At 42.4% G+C, this 21,996-nt stretch overlaps 1 protein-coding gene across 1 annotated transcript in view; it reads left to right on the top strand.

Annotated features, from left to right (window-relative positions):
- mlh1 (mutL homolog 1, colon cancer, nonpolyposis type 2 (E. coli)) overlaps nt 1–21,996 on the top strand; it is a 94,163-nt gene that overhangs the window by 58,560 nt on the left and 13,607 nt on the right. Inside the window, 8 exon segments of the mRNA XM_052022892.1 lie at nt 1,647–1,740; nt 1,826–1,979; nt 8,456–8,796; nt 11,526–11,674; nt 13,362–13,470; nt 14,769–14,824; nt 14,911–15,080; nt 15,229–15,321. Of these exon segments, the coding sequence (XP_051878852.1) occupies nt 1,647–1,740; nt 1,826–1,979; nt 8,456–8,796; nt 11,526–11,674; nt 13,362–13,470; nt 14,769–14,824; nt 14,911–15,080; nt 15,229–15,321 (1,166 nt within the window).

The following is a 21,996-nucleotide window of genomic DNA, read 5'->3' as shown; positions in this document are numbered from 1 at the left end:
TGTCTTGCGTGCACTGCTCTTTTGAGGTCTATCCATACCTTTCTTTTGACCAACATCACACCGTCTGTAAAAAAAAATAAAGCTGAAGCTGAAAAGAGGATGGCTTCTACAACAGGATAACTATCCTAAACACACCTCAAAATCCACAATGGACTACCTCAAGAGGCACAAGATGAAGGTTTTGCCATGGCCCTCACAGTCCCCCGACCTAAACATCATCGAAAATCTGTGGATAGACCTCAAAAGAGCCTTTTGGAAACCAGGTCATCTTTTACTCAGCTAATCACAGTAACAGAAATTTTGACCAGGGGTGCCCAAACTTTTGCATGCCACTGCACATGCAGAGGAGGGGCTTAGAGGGATATGGGCCGAACGCAGGAAATTGGGACTAGATGGGTGGGCACCATGGCCAGCATGGACTCATTGGACCGAAGGGCCTGTATCCATGCTGTTTTGTTCTGTGACTTGATGAGAACAGATAGAGTATCCTTGGTCTTCGCCTCTTACCTCTGCATCCTTTGCCATTTCCACCAGTGTCAATGGGATTCCACCCCCAGTCACATTCTCCTCCCCCACTCCCCCTGCACCACCCCCCAACCTTTCTGATTTCCACAGGAACCACTCTCTCCATGACTCCCTGGTATACTCGATCCTCCCTACCCATCAATCCCAGACCCTAGGTACTTTCCCTTGCAGCCATAAGAGATGCAACACTTGTTCACTCAGGTGAGGTAGAAAATCACATGTACTTTGTACAATTTCATCTATTGCATTCAGTGCTTTCAATGTAGAGGAGGCCACAGCAGCGAGACCAAGCATAGACTAGGCACCTGCACTCTGTCCACAACAGCCATCTTGACCTCCTGTTACATGTCATTTCAACTCCCTTTACCATTCCCACACCACTTGTCTGTCCTCTGTCTTCTTCACTGCTTTGGATCGGATTCGATGGATGTAGGGAGGTTTCCAGAGGTTATAGATTAGCTTAGTGAATTGATGGGATCATGATAGATGGAATGTGGAAAGGTACGAGGTCATTAATTTTGGTGTGCAAAACAGAAAAGCAGAGTAAGGGATTGGGAAACCTTGATATTCACTGGGGACATGCAGGTTTAGAAAGCTGTTAGGAAGTCAAATGGACAGTTGGGCTTTATTGCCAAAGGTTTTGAGTATAAGGAAAACTTGCCACAGTTATAAAATTACTTAGCTGAGACTGCTCCTGGATTTGGAGTCAGGTTGTGGTCCCCTTGCCCTTCCCATGGAAGTATTACATCAAAGACGCATACCAGGGGATGGCAGATTTGCAATATGAGGAGAAATTGAGTAGATTAGATCTGTATTCCATTAAGTTTAGAAGAATACAAGGATATCTCATTGAATCTTAACAAGTTCTTACTAGCCTTAAAGCTAGAGGCAAAGAAGATATTTATTTTCGTGAAGGAGCCTAAGGCCAGTGGTTGCTCTCAGAATTGTATGGCAATAAAGAGAAATTTCTTCACTCGTATGGTGGTGAATCCTTAGAATTCTTTACGCAGCAGTTGGATGTACTCTACTATATAGTTTTAATAGCCAGATGTAATAGAATGAATTGTTTGCCAACTTGCCATTGATTCCTCAAGTATATTTTTCTTTCAATTGTTTTAAAGATCGCTTGGTGGAGTCAAGTGCTTTACGGAAAGCAATTGAGACTGTTTATGCAGCATACCTTCCCAAAAATACACATCCCTTCTTGTATCTGAGGTAAATATGATACTGGAAGAACTGCATTCTGTCCATTTATTCTTGCTATACTTGCACGGTTTGAAATTTTTTTTTATATTTTAAGCCTTGAAATATTGCCACAAAATGTAGATGTAAACGTCCATCCAACAAAGCATGAAGTACACTTTCTGCATGAGGACAGCATCATCGAGAGTGTGCAACAATACATAGAGAGTAAGCTGCTTGGCGCCAACTCCTCCAGAACCTACTTCACTCAGGTCAGTGTTGTGCTTACAACTGCCTTAGTCAATAAAGGGCAAGTTTTTGTGATCTTTATTTTGCTGGGATCATAAAATTCATCTCCAGGTTTAAAACTAATCATTCAAGACCTTCTCACATTTTTGTATGTTGTTTGAATCACAAAATAATCAAATGCAGATGAGCATGAGAAGGGGACTGGCAGGTGGAGATGGAGGAGCAGACAAAAAGAGCAGTCAAAATCCTGTTCACTCTGGACTGCTCAAAGTAGGTTAGAGAGGATGAAGTATCTGGTTCTGGAATCTCATTGAAGATGGGGAATTGAGAAAGGTCCATAAGCCACATCTTGCTCTTCTCTCATTTCCCATGCAAGCACAGGAGATGCAACATCTGCACTTTTACCCAATCCCTTCCCACCACAGAGGAACAAGAACCAGGCTGACAGAAACAAAACAATGATTCACTTGCACTTCTTCCAATTGTGTACTGCTTTCAGTGCCTACAGTGTGATCTTTATATTAGATTCATAGAACAATACAGCACAGATACAGGGCCTTCGGCCCAATGAGTCCATGCTGACCATGATGTCCACCCATCTCGTCCCAATTTTCTGTGTTCAGCCCATATCCCTATAAGCCTTGCCTCTGCATGTACCTATCCAAGTGCTTCTGAAATGATGCCATTGTACTTGCCTCAACCATTTCCTCTGGCAGCTTATTCCATATACTCACCACCCTCTTTGTGAAAAAAGTTGCCCCTCAAGTCCCTTTTAAAATCTTTCCCCCCTCACCCTAAATCTGTGCCCCCTAGTTTTGGACTCCCTACCCTGGGGAAAAGACTGCTACTATCCACCTTGTATACAGTATGCCCCTCGTGATTTTAAAAACCGCAATAAAATCACCCCTCGTTCTCCTATGCTCCAAGGAATAAAGAGCAAGCCTGGTCAACCTTTCCCTGTAACTCAGGCCCTTTAGTCCTAGCAACATCCTCGTAAATCTTTTCTGCACTCTTTCCAGTTTAACCATGTCTTCCCTGTAACAGGGTGACCAAACCTGTACACAGTGTTTTTATACTTTAAGATTAAGAATACTCTTAAGAGTGAAATCAGGAGAGCAAAGAGAGGGTGTGAGATGGATCTGGTAGGCAAGGTGAAGGAGAATCCCAAGAGGTTCTACAGTTATATTAAGTAAAAGGGTTACCAGGGAGAGATTAGGTTCCCTTAGAGATCAGCAGGGCCACCTATGCCTTGAGCACAGATGGGTGGGATTTTTAACAAATATTTCTCCTCAGTGTTTACTAAGGAGATGGTCATTAAGGGATTCACTCATCCCTGACCTAAACTCAATGTATGCTTCCTTTTTCTTGACCAGAGCCTCAATATCTCTCATCAGCCAAGGTTCCCTAAACTTGCCAGGTTTACCCTTCAGCCTCACAGGAACATGCTGCTCCTGGACTCTGGATATCACACTCTTAATAGCCTCCCACTTGTCATTTGTTCCTTTCCCTTCAAACAAGCTAACTGGATCAACCTTTGTTAGATCCTGCCTAATTCCCCCAAAATTAGCCCTGATCCAGTTTCGGACCCTAACATTTGGACCTGTCCTAACCTTTTCCATCATTATCTTAAAACTAATAGAATTATGGTCACTCGAGCCAAAGTGCTCCCTGACTGCCACTTCAGTTACCTGCCTACCTCATTCTCTAAGAGAAGGTCCAGTACTGTGCCCTCTCAAGTAGGATCCTCTATCTATTGACTCCGGAAACTTTTCTGGACACATTTACAAACTCCACCCCGTCCAGGCCCTTAACACTCTGGTAGTCCAGTCAATACCAGGGAAATTAAAATCTCCCACTAATACAACCCTGTTATTCTTACAACCATGAGCAATTTCTCTACACACCTGCTCCTCAAGTTCCCGCTGACTATTGGGGGGGGGGGGGGTCTATAATACAGCCCCACTAGTGACCCTCCCCTTCTTGTTTCTAAGTTCTACCTATATGGCCTCACTGGACAATCGCCCAAGAATTTCATCTTTAAGCACTGCTGTTACGTCCTCCCTTATCAAAAAGGCAATGCCCCCTCCTCGCTTACCTGTACCTCCGTCACGCCTGTAGCATCTGTATCCATATTGGAGAAACTAAATGCCGTTAAGTCTGCAGGGGCAAGTCTGAGCATTTGGTTGCCTGCCATGTTTATTCTTCATCCCAATACGACTCTGACCTCTATCTGTGGCCTCCTGTACTATCACAACAAGGCCCAGCGCATGATTAAAAATCTTCTGTCTGGGAATGTAGCAGCCTTCCGGACTCAATATTGACTTAAATGATTTCAGATAATTCTCAATGTTTATCTGGACTGGCCAGTTTGGCTTTGATGTTATCCATCTCTAACATTAATTCAGTTTTGCTCTTTTCACAGATACTACCTGACCTGCATTTTCCTTTTTGGTTTTGGACCTCAGCAACAGTCTGACCTATATTTCACAGATTTTACATGTCTCACTATTTTCTTTCTCTAATAAGTCCCCATTAACTTATCAACCAGGCAGCTCCATATATGGTGGAATCACCTTGGCACCCCTGGCCTAGCCTATCAGAGAGATTCCCTGTGTCCTACCAATCCCTCACCCACCCTCTGCAACTTGAAACCAAATTGTTCTGTTTTTCACAGTTCTGGCAAAGATTCTTTGACCTGAAATGTCAACACTTGTTTCTCTTCCCACACATGCTGCCTGACTTGCTGAGTGTTTCCAGCATTTTCTGTTTTTGATTCAGATTTCACAAGAGCACAAGACAGGGGAGCAGAAGTAGGCCATTTGGCCCATCGAGTCTGCTCCAAAGAAAAGAAAGGGAAAAAGAAATGAGAAATGGGGGGAAAAGTCTGCTTCATGAGCTGGAGGAAAGAATACATTATTCATTTCTAGCCCCAATTTCTGGCCTTATCCCCATATCCCTTGATACCTTGACTAATTAGATACCTATCTATCTCCTCCTTAAACGCCTCCAGTGATCGGGCCTCCACTGCTGTACATGGCAAAGAATTCCATAAATTCACTACCCTCTGGCTAAAGTCTGCAGTTTATTGCTTCGTTTAAACTGCATTTCCTGCAATGATGAAACTAGTGGAGTTGTTCTGGAGGACATGCATATTACTGGGGAGGAGATATTTGCAGCCTTACAGCGCATTAAGGTGGATAAATCCCCAGGGTCTAACCGAGTGCATCCTCGGACTTTGTGGGAGGCTGGGGAAGAAATTGCGGAGGCCCTTGTGGAGATATTTGCTTCATTGTTAGCTACTGGTGAAGTTCCCAAAGACTGGAAGCTGCCGAATGTTGTTCCGTTGTTTAAGAAGTTTAGTAAGGACAAGCCAGGGAACTACAGGCTGGTCAGCATGAGGTAGGTAGTGGGGAAGTTACTGGAGGGAATTCTGAGGGACAGGATCTACCAGCATTTGGATAGAGAGAATCTGATTAGGAGGAGTCAGCATGGTTTTGTGTGTGAAAAGTCATGCTTGACGAACCTTTTAGAGATTTTGAAGTAACCCAAGGGTAGATGAGGGTAGGGCAGTGGATTTTGTCTATTTGGATTTTAGCAAGGCCTTCAACAAGGTCCTGCATGGTAGGCTGGTCTGGAAAGGTAAGTCCCATGGAATCCAGGGAGAGCTGGTTGGGTGGATTCAAAATTGGCTCAGATGTAGGAAGCAGGGGTGGTGGTTGAAGGTTGTTTCTCAGAATGAAGGCCGGTGACTAGTGGTGTACTGCAGGGATCAGTGGGACCCTTGTTATTTGTTATTTATATAAATGATTTGGATGCGAATGCACAAGGCTTGAATCAGTAAGTCTGGGGATGACATGAAATTAAGATCTTGATCAGTTAGGGAAGTGGGCTGAGGAGTGGCAAATAGATTTCAATACAGATAAATGTGAGGTGATGTATTTTGGAAAGTCAAACCAGTGTAGGACTTGTGTATGAATTGTAAGGCACTGGGGCGTGTAATGAAACAGACCTAGGAGTATAAGTGCAGAGTTTGTTGAAAGCGGTGTCACGTGTGGACGGTCGTGAAAAAGGTATTTAGCATGCTGGTCTTCAGGCAGGACATTGAGTATAGGAGTTGGGACATTATGTTGCAGTTATACAAGTCATTGATGAGGGCCACACTTGGCGAAATGTGTATGGTTTTGGTCACCTTGTTTTTAGAAAAGACATGGTTAAACGGGAAAGAGTGCAGAGAAGATTTATGAAGATGTTGCCAGGACTAGAGGCCCTGAGTTATAGGGAGAGGTTGGCCAGACAAGGTCTTTATTCCTTGGAGAAGGAGGGCTGACCTTATTACCGCAGCTCTTATTATATTCCATGGTATTATATTATATTCCAGGTACTCGCCACTCTCTGAGTAACAACTGTTCCCCTTGGATTAATCTACAGCTAGGATCTTTCAGAGTAAAACTTTAACTCTGTCTGGATCACTGTCATCCACTTTTTGTTTAATGTGAATAACTTAAGCTCTCTAAGCTTGATTCCAGCAATATCCTGAAGTGACAATATTGTGTACATCAACAAAGAAACATTTTAAATAGTTGGTATTCATTCACACATTATAGTGCAGTTTTGGTCATAAATTGTTGAATGTTCAGTCTATCAGATGTTGCAGTAAATTATCTTTGCTTCAGAGTTTTTATTTTTCATATGTCTCATCATATTCTGTTAGAAATTAATCGTCCCTCAGGGATTGTCAAGATGTCTGAAAAATCTTACCTCTTCACCTTCAACAATTGAATATCATCTTCCTAGGTTTTTGTTTAAAAACTAAAATAGAAATTGAATACTTAAGTGTAATGAATGGCATTCATTAATAGTTTTCATATAGACAAAGCAGTTGTGGAATTTAATTTCCAACAGTTCAGTATAATAACATGGAAATTGATTTGTTCAGTCACAGGAAATTAATACCCCCGACAATCTAATAAGTTCCTCTGTTAAGTTTGTTACATCTTAGGAGACCTATTGACCATGGGGTTCTATTTGTAAACTACACATGTAATATTGCCACCAAAAAGATATCTTTAGCTCAGCAGATGACACAATATATGCATATGGTATAGCAGATTCTCGTGAAAGAAAGCTATTAGTTAATTTTCTTCTCCTTGCGCTCTTGCCACACCCTCCTCCTTTGGCTCTGTCTCTCTCTAACAAGCTATCTAACCTGACTCTCATCACTTTTCAGCCACTCATGATTTGCCTCCATCCCAGCAGCCTCAATTTTTTGTATGTAGTCTAGCCCAAGCCTCCTGGAACTTGTCCCAGAAAACCTTGAGTATCTCCGCCTGCACATTCAGTTCTGCCAAATGTCAGCAGATTGCAGTCTTCCAATGCTCTACAGGCGGATTGATGGGTCACACCGTACAATTTCTATTGTGTTATCATTACTTGGCATTAACAGAGACCTAAAAACTCCCCAGTTTCCTGAGCTGGCTTGAGCCTCATGGGGCCTTTGTGCATCTGTGTGTGTGTGTGCATATGCTGATCTCTGCAGCTGAGTCATCTCCAGTCATCTTGAACCTTCCTGGCATTGCACCAAGAATTACGCTGTCAAGTCCATGTGGTAGTGGGTGCAAAGGCCACCCCATTTTAAAAAAAAAATCAGCAGAGGTCTCTTCCATTGCACTTTCCAGTACAACACTGCAACACCTGCACTTTTTATCACAATGATTTCAACTCACTTTCTAGGTGAAGCAGCAATGTGCTACTTGCACATCCAATTTAGTGTGATGCGTTCACTGCTCACCATGTGGTGTCTCCAAGCAGTGGGTTATCACTATACAGGACACCTCTGTTCAGTCATAAGGATGACCTTGAGCTTGCAATTGCCTGCCATATTCTCCATCCCACTCCAACTGTCGTTGACTTCCCATACTTTTCCAATGAAGCCTATTGTAAACTCAGTGAACAGCACACTTCACGACTTGGCACTTTACAGCCTTCTTAGACACAACGTTGAATTTGAAAGTTTCAGGTAATCAGTAAATTAACTCCTTGTGACTTGCACTTCCAGCATTTGAGGTTTTTTTTTAGAATTTCAGACCATGTTCATCATCCCTTATTTAGATCTCCCCAGATCCAGTCATTTGAAGCCTTGCCACCTGTTGTCATCTGTCTCCATCAACCCTTTTGTCACTTGATCTCTCCTGACCTTTACCCTGCCCCTTTTTAAACTTGTTTTATCTCCAGCTTCTCCCAGTTCTGATGCAAGGTCATTTACTCAAAATGTTGCCACTTTCTGTCTCCACAGAATGTCTCCACAGCACTTTATGTTTTATTTCCAGTCAAATGTTTGCTTTTGGTGTATGTGATTTCTATATCTGAAAATTGGTGATTTAAAAATAAGCCTTCTCTATTTTGGAAGGTTTGTATGAAAACACAATCTCATTCAAGTTTATGAATGTTTTTTTCCTATATGTGGCATTTTGTAACTATAGTTAATTTTAAATCCTCCTAGACTTTACTGCCAGGGCCAGCCATAACCTCCAGTGATTTTGTCAAACCTTTGGCAGCACCACCTGTGGTTCAGGGTTTTAATGACAAACCATGCGCTCGCCAGCTGGTGCGAACAGATGCCAGGGATCAGAAGATGGATGCTTTCCTTCAACCAGTCAGCAGGTCGCATGCTGTGCTGCCTGCTATTCCTTCTGCTGCAGGAGGACCCAGGTGTCAAGACTCTGAGATGTTGGACACGAGTGACTTTGAAGTGCTATCTGTGAAAGATGTCGGCAGCTTGGCTAAGACTGTGGAGAAATATGTGCATCCTTGTATTGACGACTCCTCCAGTGGCCCATCCAGGTAAATGATTTCTGTCAAGCTTCAGAAAATGTTAATACCTTTTAATTTGGAGACCTGTTTTGAATCCACGCAAGGTTCAGGAGGATTGAGTTTTAGTTCTTCATGACCCTTCCCACCCCGTGCTCCATTATTCTTTCCACAGTAGAAGCTGTGGAAAATTAAGCAAAGGGTGAGGGGTATCAAGAAAAAAAAAAGGGACCAAGCAACAGTGTGCAAGAGAGGGGGTGGATAAGGGTTGGCGTATACACCGAAGGAGAAGAGATTTGGGGTTGGGAATGTAGGCATGTGCAGAGGAAGCAGTGGGCCAAGGGCATCTGTGCCCAACCCCACCTGTGGGTGTGTCCATGCAGTAGATCCTGGTTTCCAGTTACCACTAAATCAAGACCTTGCTCTGTCAAATCCATGTCATAGAGGACTACAGCACAGAAACAGGCCCTTTGGCCCATCTAGTCCATGCTGGCCTGGTTTTCTGTCTAGTCCCATCTACCTGCACCTGGACCATAGCCCTCCATACCTGTCACATTCATGCACCTATCCAAACTTCTCTTAAATGTTACGGTTGAACCCGCATCCACCACTTCCGCTGGCGGCTCATTCCACACTCACACCACCCTCTGAGTGAAGTAGTTCCCCCTCAGATTCCCCTTAAATATTTCACCTTTCACCTTAAACTATGACTCCTAGTTCTAGTCTCTCACAACCTGAGGGGAAAAAGCCTGCATACCTTCACCCTATCTATACCCCTCATAATTTTGTATACTTCTATAAGATCTCTAGTCTGTCTCCTGTGCTCCAGGGAATAAAGTCCTAATCTATTCAACCTATCCCTGTAACTCGGGTCCCCAAGTCCTGGCAACATCCGTATAAATTTTCTCTGCACTCTTTCAAGCTTATTGATATCTTTCTTGACGTAGGTTACCAGAACTGCACACAATACTGTAAATCTGGCCTTCGACATAACATCCCAGCTTCTGTACTCAATGCCCTGATTTATGAAGGCCAATGTGCCAAAAGCTCGGTTTACGACCCTATCTACCTGTGATGCCACTTCCAAGGAATTATGGATCTGTACTCCCAGGTCCCTTTGTTCTACCGCACACCTCAGTGCTCTACCATTCACTGTGTAAGTCTTACCCAGGTTTGTCCTCCCAAAGTGCCACACCTCACACTTTTCTGCATTAAATTCCACCTGCCATTTTACACCCCTTTTCCCCAGCTGGTCCAGATCACTTTGCAAGCTTTGATAGCCTTCATCACTGTCCACTACGCCCCCAGTCTTGGTGTCATCCGCAAATTTGCTAATCCAGTTTACCACATTATCATATAAATCATTAATATAGATGATAAGCAGCAACGGACCCAGCACAGATCCCTGCAGCACACCACTAGTCACAGGCCTCCAGACAGAGACGACCATCTACTACCATTCTCTGGCTTCTTCTGCCAAGCTAACGTTGAATCCAATTGACAGCTGATGTGCAACACTATCCCATTTTAAAAGATGTGCAGAGGTAACTTCCCCTCCTAAATATGAACTTTGGGATCAGGAATGTCAGGACCCTCATGGACAGCCCCAATGGCAACAGAGATGAACAGAGCCATCTTTGTCTTTGTTATTGTAGGGCAGGAATTCTGATGTTTTGACATTGACACACCACCCTGAGTGAGATGCCATGGCTTCTCAATGTTCTCAATGAGGAGAGACTAAGGGAGCTAGGGCTTTACTCTTTGGAGAGGAGGAGGATGAGGGGAGACATGATAGAGGTGTACAAAATATTAAGAGGAATAGATAGAGTAGACAGCCAGCGCTTCTTTCCCAGGGCACCAATGCTCAATACAAGAGGGCATGGCTTTAAAGTAATGGGTGGGAAGTTTAAGGGAGATTTCAGAGGAAGAATTTTTTTACCCAGAAAGTGGTTGGGGAATAGAATGTACTGCCTGGGGTGGTCGTGGAGGCAGGTACATTGGTCAAATTCAAGAGATTGCTAGATAAGCATATGGAGGAATTTAAAATAGAGGGACCCAGGGGAGGTAGAGGTTAGATAGTCTTAGACAAGGTTTAAAGGTCAGCACAACATTGTGGGCCAAAGGGCCTGTATTGTGCTCTACTGTTCTATGATTCGATGATTTTGAAATGCTGAAATGTTTTGGATGACGGATAGGAAAGTCCTCATATTCCCAGCTGGGAATGTCCTTCAGAAAGTCTGGAGATGACCTGTATTTCAAGAAAAATAATTACTTGGTTCTCAAAGATAAAAATATGCCTTTTCTTACTCTTTTCATTCAGTTTGATCTTAAATCAATCTTTAATGGCAAAATTTGTGCTGGTTGGCTATTGCAGCTCAGTCTGAATGCCATGCATGAGTTACTGGAAACTGCAGCTGAATTTTGCTTATTTCTCTTCCCTCCCCACCATAGCCCTGGCACTTCTGGATAATTGTGTCATCTTCCACCTCTGGGGAAAGTACAATGACGTTTGTATAGATCGAACAGGGGACCTTGGTATGTAGGGCATAGTACTTCAGCATGGTAAGCTATGAAAAGTGCTGGGAGTGTGTAGCTTGATTAAAACAGTGACAAGGTTGTGAAATGAGAAAATGAGAAGTCACCCACAGTTGAAACTGGATGGGGTTGGAAATAGCAGTGAATAGATTTTAAAAAGCTGTAAGCCTATTATATCTAAAGTAATGTAGTTTGATATCTGTATAGAGCATAATTTTATTCATTAGAAAACGATCGAGGCCAGATTCACCAAGTGAAGAAAAGGAAGCGAACTCCAGTCACAATATGACAGCGGCTCATCTTCCAAAGAAACGAATTATTAACCTAACCAGTATACTCTCTCTGCGGGAAGAGATCAACAGTCGAAACCACACAGGTACAGCTATTAGATGAGTCCTTTTCCCGAGGAGAAACAGAAGTTGTGTGCTAGGATCATGGATATTCAACCATCAATTAAAGATGCATTAGTTGGATGGTCATTCACCAATATTGGTGGTTGATGAAGTACGAAGAAATGAACCATGACTTCCAATATGAACAATAGAAGCAGGAGCAGGCCACTCGGCCTCTCAAACCTACTTCATTCATTTAGTAAGGTCTTGATACAGTTATTGTTGACATATAAAAAATAAACTTGACCGAAAGCAGCAGTAGTTCTGTCAACTTTGCACTTTAACTTGAATAGTGGATAGGTGTAAATGATATGAAACATTATATCCCCTATTTTCGCTAGGGATTATTGTATTAAAAATTTAAGATTATTAGTCATATGTACATTGAAACACATCTTTTGCGTAGAGTGTTCTGGGGGCAGCCCGCAAATGTCGCCACGTTTCCAGCGCCAACATAGCATGCCTGAAACTTCCTAACCCATACATCTTTGGAATGTGGGAGCAAACTGAATCACCTTTGAACCTGTACACTGGCTGATGCCTATCAGAAACTATTTGAATATTCGGTCATGTTGTGACAGCTCAAAAATTGAGTGTGTAACTTCATAAATTGTCTGTGAGGAAGGAGCTCAGGGCCATAATAAGCTCAGTATTCCTTAAGTGGAGGTGTCTGGTGACAGTAAGAGCAGGAAGAGAGTTTTTTTTGTGGATGGTGGGCCTTGGAAAAATATATGCTAAATTGCAGAAATCAACTTTACAATTCTTCTTAGCTGCTGGTATGTTTTAAAAACGCATGGGTAGACAAGGGAGCAGAATTGGACACAAGGTCAGAACTGTGAAACGCCATCACCAGTTGTTGTGAAGGTAACTGGTTCATGCCTGGGGACAATATTCTGTCAGAGATTGAGAGCAGATAGTCAGAATGTGTGAGCATTTGCTCCACACCTTGTTCCTTTCATTTTGCTAATGAGGGGAAAAGAAACAAAGCTGGAAATATTCAGCAGTCAATTGGCACCCATTGAGAGAGATTTTGATCGAAGATTTGTTGATTTGAAGCATTAATGCTGTTACCCCCAAACACAGTGATCTGCATTTCCAGCAATTTTTGTTCTACTTCAGATTTTCAGTATCTGCCAATGACGTTTTTGCTACTTTTATTCTTGCTGCTTTTTATTTCCTAAATATTAGAACTTAGAAACAGTATAGCACAGGAAACAGGCCCTTTGGAGCATCTTAAACACCTCTATCATATTTGCCTCCACCACCACCTTCCTCTGGCAGTGATTACAGGCACCCACCACTTTGTGTTTGTGAAAAAAAAAACAACAAACACTTGGTCTGCGCATCTCCTTTGACCCCCCCCCCCCCCCCACCCCCCTTGCCTTAAATGCACACCCTCAAGTGTTAGACATTTTGACTCTGGGGAAAATATACCAGCTGTCTTTGTCAATGCCTCTCATAATTCTATAAACTTCTATCAGGTCTCATGGATAATAGGGGACAGTTGAGAGTGATGCCAAGAAATGCAGGGTTTGGTTCATGATTCAACTTCTGAGAATTCGGAATGATTTGTTTGTACTTGTGTTCTGGAGCTGAAATGTGTTGGATACTGTTCAGGTGGTACACAGCTTTGTGGTCCAAGATGCTAACTCTGAGTCTTTTATTTCTAAGGCCTTCAAGATATGTTGCAGAATCATGTATTTATTGGTTGTGTGAATCCTCAGTGGGCATTGGTGCAGTACAAACTAAAACTTTACTTGATCAACACCACTAAACTCAGGTATGTTCTTCATCCTTTAAACAGTACTCACTCAATTATGTAGATGTGGCTGTCAACAGCTTCTATGTCAGTGATGACGGGGAACATGTAAAAATATTGGGAAAATATTAATATTTTACTGCTAGAAATGTCTTGGAGATTGTTAAGAGGAAATTGATCGATTGCAAGAGGGTGCCACAGCATTTTAGTGCTGCTGCTTCACAGTTCACAGACCCAAGTTAAATCCTGATCTCAAATGCTGTCTAGTGTTTGTACGTACTCTTGGTACTGTGGGTTTCCTCCCACATTTCAAAGTAGTTCTGGCACATTAATTGGCTACTGTAAATTAACCCTTGGTATAGGTTAATGGCAAAAAAGATCAAAGGGGATTTATTGGGCATGTGTGAGAGTGAATAAGTTGCAGGTGTATAGGCAAAAGAGGGGGGGAATGGGACAGATGGGGATTGGTCCCCTAGGAGCTGATATGGACTTGATGGGCCATATGGCCTCTTCCTGGATTGTTATAGATATAAAACAATAACAAATGTTTAAGTTTATAATAATATTGCAATATGTGAAACTGCATTATTTTGTAGTATTGGCAGTTGTAGATATGTACATGAGAATACAAACAATAACCACAAACAGTAGTGGTTTATTGAGTTTGTTCCATGTCATGAAGGGGAGAAGGAAAAAGCAGCACAACTATTTGAAGCAAGGATGGGGTAAGAAAGCTTGGAAATTCTTCTTCAAACCTCTTGTCTATCACACCTAGTTCAACAGCTTTTGAATTCTATGCAGTACATGCATTTTGAAATAGATCTTTGCCCCCAGCTAGAAATGGATCTGGCTTCACCTGCAGGAATTCAATGAATTAGTGTTCCGCATTACCAGCTGTCTACTATTTTCTGAGAAAATAATCAGCCATTGAACTTTTAATGTAGCTCCAGTTGAAAGAACAATAGTCCACATTGGAGGCACCACCAATGCCAATTTGAGGTGTTGTGGAGGCCAGATAAATCAAGTTTGACAAATTTGGTTTTGCGAGAGGTTTGAAAGACAAAGATGGAGTTTCACCGAGTAATGTGTACAATAAGGCAGATACCTGTTCAATATGGAGCAACCATCAAAGAGAGCACAGAGCTGTTTATTCGTGTTATTGATATGACCATCATTTTTCAATTATCATTAAGAGAAATAGGGAGTACTGGGTGTAGGTATTACTGTGATGGGCCCTGACTGATCAGCAACTTTGTTGCTGTTTTGTGAAACAGCTTACATATTCCACTGTTTCCTGAACAGAATTTGTTCTTTTTCAGTCAGGAATTATTTCATCAAATCTTGATCTATGACTTCCGCAATTTTGGAGTTTGAGGTTATCGGTGAGTGTGTCTGATGTACATCCTTTTTCCTGGGTCTAGTCACCAGCAGAAGACACTAAATTTGTTCTTTCCTTTTGAGTTCAGAACCCAGCCCCACTGTACGAACTGGCCATGATGGCACTGGATAGTCCAGAAAGTGGCTGGACAGAGGAGGATGGTCCTAAAGAAGGATTAGCAGAGTATATTGTTGACTTCTTGAGGACAAAATCTGAAATGCTGCAAGATTATTTTTCCCTTGCTATTGATGAGGTTGGTATACAACTTTAAGATGACTAAAAATGTCAAATTTTATTGTCTAGCTCAAGCAGTTTGTCCATTCCTTGCTGAAAGTCAATAAAGAGAAAGTGGCAATTTATCTAATTTTTCTCAAAATGGGTTTACTATGGTCAATTCACAGGAGGGAAACCTAACTGGATTGCCTCTGCTCTTAGAAAATTATATCCCAGCCCTTGAGGGATTGCCAATGTTCATCTTGCGTCTAGCTACAGAGGTAGGTACTTTTATACTCGTAATTCAAGGGATGTGGGCTGAGCCAAATGGTGGTGAGCTGCTTGTTCTTGAGGTGTAGGTATATCCACAATGTTGTTAGGGAAAGAGTTCCAGGATTTTGACCTAGCAACGGTGAAGGAACCAAGTCGTATATTACCGAGTCAGGAAGGCCTGAAGGGCAACTTCCAGGTGGTTTTGTTCCTGTGCTTTTGCTGCCCTTGACCTTCTAACTGGTAGAGGTTGAGGGTTTGGAAGGTGCTGTCTGTGGAGGTTTGGTGAGTTAGTCATACAAAACAGGAACAGGCCCTTCAGTCCAACTCATCCATTCTGACCAAATTGTCCACCTGAGCTAGTCCCATTTGTCTGCATTTGGTCCATATTCCTTTCAACATTTACTATCCATGTACCTGTCCAAATGTCTTTTAAACATTGTAATTGTACCCACCTCTACCGCTTCTTCTGGCAGCTTGTTTCCATATACCAGCACCATCCATGTGGGAGAAGTTCACCCCAGGCCCCCTCATATTTTTCCCCTCTCGCTTTAAATCCATCCTCTAGTTTAGACTCCCTACTTAGGGGGAAAAAGACAGCAACCTTATCTACTCCTGTCATGATTTTATAAACCTCCGATAAAGTTATCCCTCAGCCTCCTCTGCTCCAGGGGGAGAAAAAGCCCCAGTCTCCTTGTAACTCAAGTCCTCCAGTTCCGGTAACATCCTTATGAATCTATTATGCATCCTTTCCAGCTTAATTATATGCTTTCTATAGCTAGGCAACCAGAATTACACACAATACTCCAGATGTGGTCTGATCAATGTCTTGTACAGCTGTAACATGAAGTCCCAGATCCTGCCTGACCAGTGAAGGCAGGCTTACCAATTTGCCTTCTTCACCACCCTGTCTACCAGTGTCCACCACTTTCAGGGAACTACAGTGGCATGCAAAAGTTTGGGCACCTCGGTCAAAATTTCTGTTACTGTGAATAGTTAAGTGAGTAGAAGATGAACTGATCTCCAAAAAGTCATAAAGTTAAAGATGAAACGTTCTTTTCAACATTTTAGGCAGATTAGTCTATTATTTTTGTTTTGTACAATTTTAGAGTGAAAAAAGGAAAGGGAGCACCAAGCAAAAGTTTGGGCACCCCAAAAGATTTGAGCTCTCAGATACCTTTTACCAAGATCTCAGACCTTCATTAGCTTGTTAGGGCTATGCTTGTTCGGGCTATGCTTGTTCACTAGTCATCGTTAGGAAAGGCCAGGTGATGCAAATTTCAAAGCTTTATAAATACCCTGACCCTCAAAACCTTGTCTCAACAATCAGCAAGCCATGGGCTCCTCTAAGCAGCTGCCTAGCACTCTGAAAATTAAAATAAATAATGCCCACAAAGCAGGAGAAGGCTATAAGAAGATAGCAAAAGCTTTTTCAGGTAGCTGTTTCCTCAGTTCGTAATGTAATTAAGAAATGGCAGTTAACAGGAACGGTGGAGGTCAAGTTGAGGTGTGGAAGACCAAGAAAACTTTCCAAGAAAACTGCTCGTATAATTGCTAGAAAGACAAATCAAAACCCCCATTTGACTGCAAAAGACCTTCAGGAAGATTTAGCAGACTCTGGAGTGGTGGTGCACTGTTCTACTGTGCAGTGACACCTGCACAAATATGACCTTCTTGGAAGAGTCATCAGAAGAAAACCTTTCCTGCATCCTCACCACAAAATTCAGCGTCAGAAGTTTGCATAGGAACATCTAAACAAGCCTGATGCATTTTGGAAACAAGTCCTGTGGACTGATGAAGTTAAAATAGAACTTTTTGGCTGCAATGAGCAAAGGTATGTTTGGAGAAAAAAGGGTGCAGAAAAGAGCACCTTTCCAACTGTTAAGCATGGGGGTGTTGCAGCCAGTGGCATGGGGAACATTTCACTGGTAGAGGGAAGAATGAATTCAGTTAAATACCAGCAAATTCTGGAAACAAACATCACACCGTCTGTACAAAAAAAAAGCTGAAGATGAAAAGAGGATGGCTTCTACAACAGGATAACGATCCTAAACACACCTCAAAATCCACAATGGACTACCTCAAGAGGCACAAGATGAAGGTTTTGCCATGGCTCTCTCATTCCCCCAACCTAAACATCATCAAAAATCTGTGGATAGACCTCAAAAGAGCAGTGCATGCAAGACGGCCCAAGAATCTCACAGAACTAGAAACCTTTTGCAAGGAAGAATGGGCAAAAATTCCCCAAACAAGAATTGAAAGACTCTTAGCTGGCTACAGAAAAGCATTTACAAGCTGTGATACTTGCCAAAGGGGGTGTTACTAAGTACTGACCATGCAGGGTGCCCAAACTTTTACTTTGGGCCCTTTTCCTTTTTTGTTATTTTGAAACTGTGAAAGTTGGAAATAAAAAAGAATATTAAATATTAAAGTCAGTTAACTGATTTGGGGTGCAAGTCCATAGCTCCCTGAAAATGGCATCAAAATTAAATAGGGTGGTAAAGATAGCATATGGCATACTTTCCTTTATCAGTCAGGGCATTGATTATAAGAGTTGGGAACTCGCATTTGGAGTACTGTGTGCAATTCCAAATCAATTAAAATATTAAATATTTTTTAAAATATTAAATATTAAAATATTAAAGAAATATGTCATCTTTAACTTTATGCCTTTTGGAATCAGGTCATCTTTTACTTGCTTAGCTATTCACAGCAACAGAAATTTTGACCGGGGATGCCCAAACTTTTGCATGCCACTGTATGTACTTGTAGTGCTACAACAATCTCCAGAGCCCTGCCATTTACTGTAAAGTTCTGGTCCCAGTCTAATTGACAAAAATGCAATGCTTCACACTTGTCTGAGTTATATTTCATCTGCCATTCCTTGGCCCACATTCCCAACTGATCTCTAGATCCTTTTGTAGTCTCAGAAAACCGCCTTCACTGTCCCACTATCCCACCAATTTTGGTGTCATCTGCAAACTTACTGACTATTGCATCTACATTCTCATCACATTGTTAATACAGATGACAAACAAACAGGGGACCCAGCATTGATCCCTGTTGCACACCACTGGTCACAAGGCTCCAATCTGATAAACAACCCTTCACTACCACCCTCTTAATAGCTAATCCAATTGGCTATTTCACACTGGATTCCAACTAATCTTCTGGATTATGCAGGATCTTGCCAAAGACTTTAGGGAACACTGAACAGTACAGCAGTAGAACTGGCCCTTTGGCCCACAATGCCTGTGCTGACCATGCAGCCAAATTATTTGCCTGCATATGAACCATATCGTTCCATCCCCTGCATTTTCATGTGCTTGTCTAAATGCTCTTAAACAGCACTATAGTATCTGCTTCCACAACCCCCTGGCCCCACAACCCACCAGCAGAGCATTTCAGGCACCTACCACTGTGTGTGTGTGTGTGTGTGTGTGTGTGTAATATTTCTCTCTCTTGCCTTTAAAGCTATGCCCTCTGTATTTGATAGTTCCATTGGTGGGGAGCTGGGGATGAAGACTCTATCTATGGCTCTCATAATTTTATATAGTTCTGTTGGGTTGCCCCCTCAGCCTCTGCTCCAGAAAACACAATCTAAGTTTGTCCAACCTCTCCTTGTCTCTAATCCAGGCATCATCCTGTTGAACCTCTTTTGCACCCTCGCCAAAGCCTCTACATCATTCCTATAATGTGGCAACCAGAATTGCACATAGTACTCCAAATGCGAGTTCCCAACTTTTATAATAAATGCCCTGACTAATAAAGGAATCTTTACCACCCTATTTAATTTTGATGCCATTTTCAGGGAGCTATGGACTTGCACCCCAAGATCCCTCTGTACGACAGTGTTCCTAAGGGTCCTGCCATTTACTGTATACTTTCCTCTTATATTTGACCTCCCAAAATGTCACACCTCACTTGTCCGAATTAAACTCCATCTAAAATTTTTCCACCCATATCTCCAACTGATTTATAAAGCATCACAGAGTTGTACAGCATGAAAATGGGCCCTGCGGTCCAACTTGTCTATATCAACCAAGCTGCCTACCTGAACTAGTCCCATTTCTCTGCATTTGGCCATATTCCTCCAAAAACCTTTCCTATATATGTAATTGTCCAAATGTGTTGCATGTTGTTATTGCACCTGCCTCAGCCACTTCCTCTAGCAGCTCATTCCATATACGCACCACCCTCTGTGTTGCCCCTCTAGTCCCTTTGAAATCTTTTCCCTCTCACCTTAGACCAAAAAGCCCTGGAGTTTTTGATTCCCTTTCCCTGTGGAGAAAAACTGTGCGTTAACCCTATCTATGCCCCTCATAATGTTGGACACGTTTGTAATGTCACCACTTAGTCTTCTACACGCCAAGGAATTAAGTCCTAGCCTGTCCAACTTCTCCTATAAACTCAACCCTTGAGTCCTGGCAACATTCTCGCAAATCTTTGCGTTCTTTCCAGCTTAATGAAGCTTTTCCTATAAGAGGGTAACCAAGACGGTACATAGTACTCCAGGTGTGGCTGCACTAACCTCTTGGACAATTGCAATGTAATATCCCATCTCCTTTACTCAAATACCCTAACTGATGAAGGTCAGTGTGCCAAATGCCACTTTCACCACCCTGTCTACCTGTGACACCACTCTTGGTGAACTTGCTTGTACTCCTAGGTCCCTCAGTTCTACAACAGTCCCCAGGGCCCTACTGGTCACTTTGAAAGTCCTTCCCTGGTTTGACTTCCCAAAGTTCAACATCTTGCTCTTACCTGAATTGAATGCTGTTTGTTATTCCTCGGCCCGCTTACCTTGCTAATCAAGGTCCTCTGTAACTTATGAGACTCTCCTTCACTGTCTACGATACCACTTCTGTATCATGCTTATCCTTTGACAACCTTCTTCACTATCCAAAAATTTACAGATTTTTGTCATCTGTAAATTTACTAATTAGCCCATCTACATTTTTGTCCAAATTATTTATTTTATTTTGTCCAACTGTGTATCACAAACAGAGGTCCCGGGACTGATCCCTACAGAACATCACTGGTCACAGTCCTCCAGTTAGGATAACAATCCTTCACCACCACTCTTTCTTTTATGGCCAAGCCAATTTTGAATCTAATTTACGAAGTCACCCATGTGTCTTAATCTTCTGGATCAGCCTACACTGAGGGACCTTGTCAAATGCCTTACTAAAGTCTATGTAGCAACAACCACTGGCTGACTCTAATCAATCATCTCCCTCTATCCTTGAGTGGTCCAACCATCTCCCTAGTTATGTAGAACAGTACAGCACAAGAAAAGGCCCTTCGGCCCATGGTGTTGTGCAGAAGGATTTGTGTAATTAAGCTAACGATGCCTAATTACATAAATCCTTCTGCCTGTACATGTTCTATATCCCTCTATTCTCTGCATATTTATGTGCCTATCTAAGAATCTTTCAAACGTATTTATGCCTCCACCACCACCCCTGGCAACACATTCTAGACACCCACCGCTCTGTTTTTAAAACAAAAACTTACCTTGCACATCCCCTTTGATCCTATGAACATAAATCCTATCCCTAAGAATCCTTTCCAGTAGCTTCCCTATCACTGACATGACACTTACTGGTCTGTAATTTCCACAATTATCCCTACTCCCTTTCTTGAACATCAGTTACAGTTACCTCTTGTTATTACTGTATGTCTAAAAAGTCTTTAGGAGTTTCCTTAATTCTACTCACTATGTAGGGCCCGTCTCTGTGCTGTATGGTTCAAGGACTATAAAGTATAAGGGACAGTTTGGAACAAGATTCAAGATGTGCTCAAGATCCTTGCTCGGTATGTCTGATGCTAGACATACTAATGTGGATGCTTTGAAATTACCCTTGCATCAGTGGCGTGATGTGCTCAGAGCTTACTTGAAGAGCAATGTCCCCAATGGGTCCTGCTAAAATCCATGTAGTGGCTACATCTATTAGTCACTCCTTGGCCTTTGACACTCCAGAGTAAACAACCCACGTTTGTCCAACCTCCTTGTAGTCCAATCTAGACAGCATCCTGGTAGATCTCTTCTGCACCCTCTCCAAAGCTTACACATCCTTCCTGTAATGTGACCAGAACTGCACACAATACTCTAAATGTGGCCTAAACAAAGTTGCAACAGCTGCAACATAACTTCCCAACTTTTATACTCAACCCCCCTGACTGATGAAGGCATGCATGCCATGTGCCTTTCCCACCCTATCTCCTTGTGTTGCCACTTTCAGCAAGCTATGGACTTGCACCAAGATCCCTCTGTACATCAGTGCTCCCAAGGGTCCTAACATTTACTGTATACTTGCCTTACATTTGTGCCACACCTCGTACTTGTGCAGATTAAACTCCATCTGCCATTTCTGTGCCCACATTTCCAATTAATCTATATCCTACTGAATCATTTAACAACCTTCTTCACAATCTACTCTGAGAAATAAACAGCAAATCCCCAGAAGGGAGTTTGGCATCTTCCTTCATACAGGTACTTAGTAATTGTTGCCTTCCTCTTTTTAGGCAGGTCCACAGGATCAAAGGTGATTTGATTCTACTCCAGTGTTGTGAGTTGAGATGACTAATGTGGCCAATGTAGGAACCATATAATCTAACACATCGGACAGGAGCTGTTTCTGGCCATGCTCTTAATGCATGGCCTCCAAATTGTCCCTTTTTTC

The sequence above is a fragment of the Pristis pectinata genome, chromosome 9, assembly GCF_009764475.1.
Source record: "Pristis pectinata isolate sPriPec2 chromosome 9, sPriPec2.1.pri, whole genome shotgun sequence".
Classification (NCBI taxonomy): Eukaryota; Metazoa; Chordata; class Chondrichthyes; order Rhinopristiformes; family Pristidae; genus Pristis; species Pristis pectinata.
The sequence above is the reverse complement of the archived record's forward strand: the minus strand, read 5'-3'. Positions and strand labels throughout refer to the sequence as shown.